Source organism: Emydura macquarii, unplaced genomic scaffold (genome assembly GCF_026122565.2).
Source record: "Emydura macquarii macquarii isolate MOO-44397 ecotype Brisbane River unplaced genomic scaffold, CSIRO-AGI_Emac_v2 contig_1377, whole genome shotgun sequence".
In the NCBI taxonomy this organism is placed as follows: Eukaryota; Metazoa; Chordata; order Testudines; family Chelidae; genus Emydura; species Emydura macquarii.
Genome location: NW_027131514.1, coordinates 11520 through 21517, shown reverse-complemented (window position 1 = coordinate 21517; position 9998 = coordinate 11520). Strand labels below are relative to the sequence as shown.

The window sequence follows — 9998 nt, the reverse complement described above, 5'->3', positions numbered from 1 at the left end:
GCCCTGCCGCAGAGCGTAGCTCAGAGCCTGCCGACGCTGTCATGGGGGAGCAGAGAGAGAGAGAGGGAGAGAACAGCAGGTGACAGGAAAGGCAGAGCCCAGAGCAAACAGGTCACCCCAGCACATGGGGAGCTGCTGGCGATGGTGCTGTTTAGGATGAGGGGGGAGAGACAGACAGCGAGAGCAGCTGGGTTAGATCCCAGCACAGACGTAGCAGGGCTGGAGAGGAGGGCGTCTACCTGCCCTGTGAATGCGGCCGAGAGCCACGGCAGGAGAGCAGTGCAGAAGGAACTAGCCCCAGGAAGCCCCAGAGGCAGCGGGTTGAGATCTCGGCAGGCAGAGAGGAATGGGCACCGTGCAGGGCTGGGATTTTATAGCCCAGATCCCCTGTCACGCCCTGGGCTTCCCGCACAGACACGGGAACATGCTGATGCCACTTTATCGTACGAGACTCAGTTTCCCTGGTCAGCTCCAAGTCCAGCATGTCAGGTGTCCCTGACCCAACCCTCAGGGAGAGGCCAGGACTCACCAGTTGTTGAATTCGGTGCCGTTCACCCATCTCCAGTGGGGGCCCGTCTCATTCCGGAGGCCGATCCAGTGCTCACGGGGACCTCCGTAGCGCAGCATGAAATCCTTTAACAAGAGCAGCGGGAAGCTGGACATGACACACCTGACTGAGCGCCCAGCGCGCTGCGTTCCAGTCCACGGGACGATTTAGGGGCAGGGACAGCCCCACACCCCGTCCAGGGGACGTGTCCTATGCAGTGTCAGAAGTGGTGTCTTCCCTCGGAAGAGATTATTCTGAAGTGACGTGATCTGGGGTCCCCTGAACCTGATCGGCAGAGGGCAGGTGCTCTGCCCTTTGTGATAACCAGCCCCTCACCCGTAGGGGGTCTCACTTGGGCCCCCAAATTCCTAGTCACTTTAGCAAGACCTGGACCCATCAAACGTGACCCAGCCTACGTCCCAGCAGCCCGTGGGGCAAAGGGGGCACATTGCCCAGACATCAGCCCTGATTCACTGAGGCAGGTTTCAGGCTCTCATGGCAGCATCTCAGCGTCACAGGTGGGAGAGGAGCCGCGTTCAGGGAGGGGAGGCGGACGGGCAGCCCACCATGGGGAGGGAGCCGGAGCAGAGGGGGCTTTGCCCACGGCGCTAGACATCTGCCTGGGAGAGGGACAGTCAGATCTCACACCAGTGCCCCACCCCTCACCAGGCCAGCTGACAGGGCCCGAGGGAAGGCACCGTTCCAGCACCAGCCACCAGGACAAGCCCAGCCAGTCACTGCTGTAGGGACTCACCATCTCCTGCTGGGTGTCGATCCCAGCCAGGGAGGCGCCCAGTGAAGAGCAGTGGTTCTGGCTGGAGGTCCAGTTCCCTTCGGCCTCTGAGAAATAGTAGCATTTCCCTTGGAACGCGAGCCAGTCACCACCGGGGCAGGCTGCCACGCATCCTACCCTCTGTGCTACCATGGACGCCTTATACTTTTCCACTGGAAGAGAGAGTAACGCAAGGTGAGACTGTCCCTATGCCCTTGCCCGATCTGCACCCCAAGGAGCAGCCCCCCAGATGCAGCCCCCCAGCCTGAGCAGAGACCCCCCCCCCCTCCAGGCAGGAACTCCGGGCCTGAGACAGATCCCACCCCCGCCCCGACAAGTATAGCGGGGACATGCACTGACCCTCAGGACATCCTGGGAGGCAGGACTCCTGGGTTCTAGTCCCCCCACCCTGCAGCCATGGGCCAGCCCCGGATCAGCCCTTTGTAAGTGGGGGACAATCGGCCTGACCCACCCGGGGGCGGAGAGAGGTGACGGCTAGACAGCGCTTGGAGAGATCACCAGCCAGTGTCACTGCGCAAAGGGAAATTAACTCCCCCCAGCCGCACAACAACGGGTCGGCGCCATTCTTCATCGCGAGGGGGAAGGGGACTGGCAGGACAGAAGGGAAGGGACTGGCTCAGGGTCACAGGGAGTCAGGGTCCAAGCTGCGATTTGAACCCAGGAGTCCCGGCGGCCAGTCCTTCGCTCCCACCACCCTCCACCCAAGTCTGGGTGGCCGAGACATGTGTCTGTTCAGACATTTGCCTCACCAAAGCACCATGGGTGCACTCAGCCCATGGCACTAACGGGGTTCTGAGATGTGGGAACTTTAGCACTCGGCCCCATGGTGGCACCAGCGCCCCGAACATCGGTGCTGTGAGAGCAGCTGGGCCCTTAGAATTTCTCCTCGCTCTCCTGGACATAGCAGCAGGAACCAGCGTTTAGTCAATCCCGCCAGGGTAGGGCCGGGACCTGGGGTCTCTAGGGATGGCTGCACACAAATCCAGCAATTATGCTGGGTCCGGCTCTGCAGCACTTTGCCCCAGATGGCTGGGACTGGACACAGCCAGGAGCTGCCATCACTTGTATAGGCCAAGCTCAGACACCTCCATGGGGGGTGTAGTGCAGTGCCCCTGTCTAGCCAGGCATCTCTCTGCCTGCCCGCCATCCCTAGTGTACAGGCCTTTCAGCACACACGCTCACACCCAGCAGGGCAGCATCTCATTTCCCCACAGGCCTGGATCAATTTTAGCCTCACGTTCCCCCCTGGCCTTGTGAGGCAGGGAAGTCTCATTATCCTGAGGCAGGGAAGTCTCATTATCCTGATTTCACCATGGGGAAACTGAGGCACAGAGCAGAGACGTGCTCTGTCCAGTCACCCAGTTGGCTAGTGGCACAACTGGGAACAGAAGCCAAAAGTCCCAACTCCCTCGCCAACATTTTAACCACAGACCCAGCCCCCAGTGACTGCTGCGCAGAACAGGGACTCTGCCTCCCTCATCCCCAGGAGCAGCGCCAGGGAAGGGCTGGAAGCAGTCTGACTCAGTAGCAAAGATGGGCTGAGTAACAGAAATCACACTGGGCCCGGTCCAGTGTGGAGGGCGGATGGCCTGCTGATCTCTACAGAGACAGGAAGAGTTGGAAGAGGCCCGCGTGGAGAAGCCAAGGGAGGCTGCAGCCAGCCAGAATGCGCAGCACAGACCCCAGAAGGAAGCTGGGAGACTTCTGGTCTGAGCAGGGGAAATCTACCCAAAGTATTGCACAGGCCCCGGAGGGCTGCAGGATCCCTGACTCCAGGGGAACACGGGTTACAGCTGAGGGCGAAGGAGCAGTTTGATTTGCTGAGAGACTTAACGAGACGGCACAAAAGGGGGGGAATCTTAGTTTAAAATATTCTGGCCTCGGGGTGAGCTCAGAAAAGGAAACTGGAGGCAGCAGACCCGCAGGGCCATGGCAGACCACAAGGGAGCACCCAGAGATCATTAGCTGGATTTTCTAGGCCTGCCTGTCGTGGCAGAGAGAAGGTGGCCTGGGTGCCGGGTGTGCTAAGGGGGGGCCTTAGCTCTGCACTGCCTGGGTTTTTAACCTTGGGGCTGTTATTTGAACTGCTGTTCTTGCCAGGCCCCAGCAGGGGGAGCCAGGGGAACACAGCAGCGGCCTTAACTCCAGCTGAGATGAAGGTTTTTGTGGGTGAATCTATAACAAGGTTCACATTTAGCAGCATGAAGACACCCAGGGCATGTGCCAAGGAGAGCAGTTAATAGCTGTGGGGGAAACCTCCTGTCTCTGCTCCCACTTGACTGGCCTGTCCGGCTGCAGTGAGAGCCCCTCGCACGGACTGACAGAGCTTGTCTCAAGGACACGCAGCACCTGCCAGCCCTGTCCTGGGCGCAGCCAGCCAGCGGGGAGGCAGGAAGGCCGAGGTCCTCAGAGCGACGCGATGCGGAGGAGCTACAGATCTTGTGGTGGAAATTAAGTTCAACCCATGGCTCCAGATGTGTGCAAGACAGGGTGTGCGCCTGAGCGGTACAGAGGGAGTGACGGGCACTGGGGCACGGTGGGGGGAGGGAATCTGAAAGACATCTGGTGTGAATCCTTCCTGAACCCAGTGCTGAGACCAGCAAGGCTAGGAGGGGAGAACATGCAATTGTGGCAGCTCCAGGGTGAGTGGGAAACGCAGAGGGAGGTGGGCAGGGAACTCACCTGCCAGAGCTGCTGCCAAAGCAATAATCAGAACTGCAGCAAGGACCGAGACACAGATCAGGGTTTTACGGCCAGATGGCTCCCTGGAGGGAGATGGATAACCTGAAAGAGAAGCCAGGCTTGGTCCCAGGGCTACTCCACAGCGAGGATCTGGAGAGCCAGCGTTCATTACCATCAGCAGAGCTCCCAGAGACCACCTATTTATAGCACTGCTCGAATGTGCACACCCCTGGCACATGGACGGATATTAATTAAAACCAGAGTCCTAACAACACCCGTTCCCAATCCAGCCAAGTTACAGGGAGCTCTCCCAGCTGGCATTTCAGAAGGCTCAGCAAAAACGTGGCTTGAACATGTGTGGCGGGCACAGAATTAGTCCATGGATGGCAGGAATTTCACGCTGTCCCCATATACCTGGCTCTTGGCCATGCGCGGGGGGGGGCCTGGATTTGGGGAGAAGCTCTTCAGGGTAGGGCTGTCGTGTGTCTGTCTGTACAGCACTCAGCCTAGCTGGTCTCTAGGTGCTGGAATATAAATACCCAACAAGATGTGAGGGTGCCTACACTCTCCCATTCGAAACTCTGGCCCTTATGGGAAGCAGCAGGAAGAAGGGCTGGAATGAACACAGGACTGGGCCAAGTGTTCTGGATGTGGATGCTGGGGTGTGTAGGAATAGGACTACGCTCCCTTAAATAGTTTGTGAGCTCTCACATGGTGCTCACCATGTTTTAGAAGCCAGCCTGAGCAGCTGCATGCACGTAGCTCGGCCTGACGTGTCCATGTGCAGTTAGCAAACATGGATATCTGGGACCCCATTGTGCCATGGGCTTCCTTCACAGAGTTTTGTTGTCTTTTGCTCTTTAAACAGGAGTAGCACGCCAGCCAGAAGTGTTCCTCCACAACCCCCTGCTGCACATGGCAAAGGGAGGTTACAGGAGCCCACTGGGGCCATAAGGGACTTGGCTACTTGGGCAAATCCTGGGCTTCGTAATTTCTCCTTCCACTGAGAGGGTCTCGTTGCACGTGTCTCCCCACAGCCCGTTCCCCGAGCACGAAGCTGTGATTACCTGGGTCTCGTGCTCCCCTTGCATCTCCATTGTTACATAAGGACTCCATTAGCGGAAACTGTTCTCGAGGACGATTTTCTCCAGTTCCAGTTGCCGCTCCCGTCTCAAGGTCCCGCTGCCTCTCTCCTTGCAGACTCTGCCCGGTAGGATCCGTTGATTTCCCCATCTCTCCGCTGAAACACAAACAGGCTGCACAACATTCGGTGCTTTTTCGGCTAGCCAGGAGGATAAATCAATATGTCTAGATATAGTGTAAGCAATTATATAGCATAATTTGTCTGTCCAGATTCTTAATTTTTACATTTATTATGATGTTAGAAAGTGACGAGTGGTGTTTTTCTTACTCACTAGATAATGATCATTTTTACCTGGGATCTGTAGCAAGCTCTATTTAGATGGAAATTCAAATTCAATTACAAATGCACCCAAAAAAGCATTTTAATTTTTCAGTAAGTTCTATTAAACTACCTTAAGTGCGCTGGATGTATAAGAAACAATTTATCAAAATGTTTTGCATTTAAAACTGCTTTATTAAACACAGCATTATCTGCAGTTAGTGAACTGAGCTGATGGTTTCTGGTCCCCCTGTCCTACACATTTTTAGATCTAGGAGATCTCATCTTCTCACATCTAGTTATTCTTGGATTGGGAGAGGGATAACAAGCTTTTCTAGATTTTCAACTCCCAATAGCTTTCTTAACTATGAAGGAACTAGTCATTGAACTGAACCGTCTGATTAAATTAAAATGAAGAAAATATTCTCTCTGCACCAGAGGCTACTGCTGTCAAAAGCTGGTTTAGCACGTGAGCAAACTCTGGTTCCAGATGCTTAGCCAGTGCCTTCCAGCTGTTCAGTGGTGCCTTTATTTACAGCTCTGCAGAAAACAAGTTCTGCTTAATTCTGTTTAATAGATTACAGTACATTTAGGCTTTAACTCAGGATGTCAATTTCAAATTTAACTTTATATGGGTTTATTTTTAAAAGCAAACTTGTATTTAATTCCAGAGGGGTAGCCACGTTAGTTTGTATACAGCAAAAACTAGGAGAGTCCTGTAGCACTTGATGAAGTGGGTTGCAGCCCATGAAAGCTTATGCCTGCAGAAATCTGTTAGTCTTTAAAGTGCTACAGGACTCTCGTTTTTTCTTGTATTTCATTTTTGTTTTTAAAAATTGGTTTCTAGCTGTCCTCTTGTAGAGACATGCAATGTTTTCCCTTTTCTCATCTTTATAACATCACTAAAGGGCAGAATCAAAGTTTCAGATGAAGAATCTATCTCATGAAAAATGAGGGGGATAATGATCATTAATCCTAAAAAAACATGTATACTCAAAGGGAGCCTGTACACAAGATCGCAGTGATCAAGTTACATGGGAAGGCCAAAGAATGGGACAATGCGGAAAATTCGGACACCCAAACCTTAAGATGTTTGGATTGCTTTTAAGTATAGCCATAATGGTCAAATTCATTCCCTCCCCTCGCCCCATTTAACATTTTCCCCTGGGGGTGGCAAAGATTCCCTTCAAACACTGGGTCCTAGTTCAGCAATTACCACCTGCTGCTTTGTTCACTGCTGCCACAGCTGTACTGGTCAACCTCACAACTCAAGGACCCCAGTTAAGTTCATGGAGGACAGGTCTGCCAGGTCCGATTAGCCCAGTGTGCAGAGACACAACCCCATGCTCTGGGTGTCCCTAAAGCTCTGACTGCCAGAAGCTGGGACTGGACGACAGGGGATGGATCACTCGATAATTGCCCTGTTCTGTTCATTCTGTTCATTCCCTCTGTAGCATGTAGCACTGGCCGGTGTCTGCAGACAGGACATCACTGGGCTGGATGGACCATTGCTCTGACCCACTGTGGCTGTTCTGGTGTGTTACAGCTGAACGGCATTTTATAAAAAAGCCCTTTGTGGTTGGTGAGAAGCTGGACAATGGGCCCAGCGGAGGCTGAGGAAGCTGGTCAGTGGATGACCTGTTGTTTGATCCCAGTCAAATACTGTCACATCTTCCAGCCAGAATGCCCTGAGGTAGGCAGCAGCCTGGCTTTGTGATTGCGTCATGGGACGTCTGTTAGCAAGGCTGCTTGAGGGGAGGGTCTGTCTGCACTGTGACTGGTACCATGCCCCCCAGCCCGGACAGACAGGCACAGCTAGCAGTGTGGTGGTTGTGCCAGTCCTGCCCGGGCCCAAGGGTCAAAGACCAAGTGTCTAGCTCCAGCCACCGTCTATGCCACAACAGGCACAACAGCTGTTTTTGCCACTCACTCAAGCCGAGCTAGCACCAGCCTGTCTCCCTGGGCTGGGAGCCGTGCTCCCCCCGCACTGCAGACGTAGCGCTAACGTCCTGAGCACTCAACGTGCATCTACACTGCAAAAAACCACCCACGGCAGTGAGTCTCAGAGCTGGGGCTACAGACTTGGGCTTGTGCTACGGTGCTAAAAATAGCCGTGTGGGCTTTTGGGCTTTGAAACCCCCCCTGCCTCCCCCAGAGAATAACCAACACAGCGATGCCTGCCTGAGTCTGCTGTTCTCCCTTCCCTGGGACAGATCCCAGCCCACCTGGAGCCAGAGGCTGGTGATCTGGGGGAGGGGAGATCCTGGCCTGCAAGGAGTGGTGCTGGGCCTTCTCCCAGTGCAGCATGTGGCTGTTGTGTGGCCAGGATTGGACCATGGGGAAGAATGTGCCTGTGGCCCTGCAGTGCCTGGATCCTGCCCTGTTCCCAGGTCTGACACGCCGGCCTCCAGCTCTCACGGAAGCGCTGCGTGAATGGCTGGGGTCACACAATGGTCGCTGGGATTGTGCTGCAGTCTCTGTGCTGCTGGCATTTCGCTTCAGCCCTGACCCGCCCAGTCTGTCCCGACAGCTGATGTGAACTGCCCAGCGTGTCCTGCACCCAGCTCTTCTGTGCTGCATTTCTGCTGCTCTGCCTCTCGCTGACACTCGCCCGGAACCTCCCCCCTGGGTTCAGGGGACCCCTGCAGGCCCAACCCACCCAAGCCGGCTGCACCGATCCGTACTGCATCAAATTCACCAGGCGATGGAACGGGGGGGGAGGGGGTTGGGCGAATGCAGCGAGCGCCGAGCACCGACCAACCCGCCCCGCCGCCCCTGAGCTGAGCCCCGGCCCGCGCTCCCCGCTCCCAGCCCCCGACGCGGTTCGGGGGTGAGGGGGGGGGTGAGAAGCTCGGGGAGCACCGAGCCCGCAGGGGACAGACCGGCCCGACCGCAGCTCCCCGCTCCCGCCAGCCCGGGGCGGCTCCGCACCCACCTCGGCGGCGGCGGCGCTTCCCCGAGCGCTCGGCGGGGATCGGCCGGGCCGGGGTCAGAGGCTCGGCGCGCGGCAGCCGGTCCGGTCCTGTGCGCTCCGTCCGCTCCTGGCAGCTCGGAACTCCCGGCGATCGGCTGCAGCTACACCCCCACGCGAGCGTTCGCGTCAATGGCTCCGCCCCGAGCCCAGCCCAGCCACTCAGGACAGGTCTCGCCAAGTCTGCGCCCCGCCCCCTCGGCCCTGATTGGTGCGTCTCTGCTGGGCCCGGCCGCGCCCCGCCCCGCCCCTGTTCTGGGAGACCGTTCCGGAAGGTTTTGCGCGGAGGCGAATGAACACACTTTGAGCGACCCGAGTTTTGCTCGCATACAGCGTGGTCAGCTGGGTGAGGGGAGAGGAGTGTGACAGGCTCTCGGCCGCTGACGTAACGCGGCTACACACGTGCTTAAGCCGGGAAACCACAAACCAACAAGCAAAAAGCAAAGGTTCTAGGTTGGATCTAGGTTGTTGCGTAACTTCTGCCAGCTGGCTTTTTCCCTGTAAAACTCTCGTTGTTTTGACCTATGTTAGGTCCATTTATTTTTCTCGTGTGGACAAGGGCAATTCCTGCTTTTGTGGATGCAGAGAAAAGTTGGAAAATGTAACCTGGTTCCACCCTCAGGCTCAGCAACCAGACGTTAAAGAGAGAAACGTAAAACAAGGTTTTAAAATCTCCCCATTGTGAGTCCTGAAAACTTAATAGCAGGGACGGAGAGAGAGGCCCCAGTAACAACACCCATGGAGCGGTGCAGTGGGGAACCTGTACCACACTCCGGGGTAGGTGACAAATGCTCACAGGTTTTCATGGACTCAGTTTTGAGTTGAGTTCTCTGCCGCCCTTTCCCCCCGCCCCATGGCCCACCGATGGGAATGAAGGTTTAAGTGCCTAGGGCTGGGCCCTCTGATCTTTTTCTTCCAGCTTCTCAGAGAGGCGCAGAGGGCTGTGGCTGCGGAGAGTCTGAAGCAGGTTTAAGTGTCAGGCAAGTTGGCCACTGTCTGTGCAACCACCAGGGCAGGCAGGAAAAGCAACAGGGAGATCAAGCGCTGCAGCAAAGCACCTGAGAGCCGATCTCAGCTGCCCCAGCCTGACACACGCAGCCCAGCCCGCAGGCCTGTCCCCCACCCCAAGGGTCTTAGCAGTCAGACAGCTCGGCCCCCAGCCCAGTGTGTGGAAGCAAAACGCCCTGGAGCCGTCAAAATCTTCCCGTCCCAGCCATTGTGGGAACAGGGATGAATCAGCTTCCCCCAGTCAACATATCACCCCTCCCCCACGGGACCATCCCCCAGTTCCCTTTGCCCCCATTTTCCCTGCACCCCAGGGCTCAATGTCTCCCACCCCCCTCCACCTATTCCTGCACCTCGCCTGCAATATGCTGTCCATAGGGCACAACATTTCCTAGCCCCTGCTGCCCTTCTCCCCCTACCCCCAATACTCCCTGCCCCAACTGTCTATGGGCGGGGGGGGGGGGGAACGGGACGGACTAGGTCTCTCCCCATTCCCTCCCCCCAGCTGTCGGGGGGGGGGCTACATCTCTCCCCCACGCCAGTGTCTATGGGGCTGAGGATCTTCTAGCCCCGCCCCTGTTTCCTCTCGGCTTGGGTC

At 56.4% G+C, this 9998-nt stretch overlaps 1 protein-coding gene across 1 annotated transcript; it reads right to left on the bottom strand.

Annotated features, from left to right (window-relative positions):
* Positions 1 to 473: 473 nt before the first annotated feature.
* Positions 474 to 9003, bottom strand: LOC137155701 (early activation antigen CD69-like). Its single transcript, XM_067552044.1, has 5 exons — positions 8360 to 9003; positions 5090 to 5262; positions 4023 to 4124; positions 1302 to 1492; positions 474 to 633 (listed from the first exon to the last, which is right to left on the bottom strand). The coding sequence occupies exons 2-5, from the start codon at positions 5253 to 5255 to the stop codon at positions 526 to 528; spliced, it is 567 nt and encodes a 188-aa protein (XP_067408145.1). The 5' UTR covers positions 5256 to 5262; positions 8360 to 9003; the 3' UTR covers positions 474 to 525.
* Between the last annotated feature and the right edge of the window lie 995 nt (positions 9004 to 9998).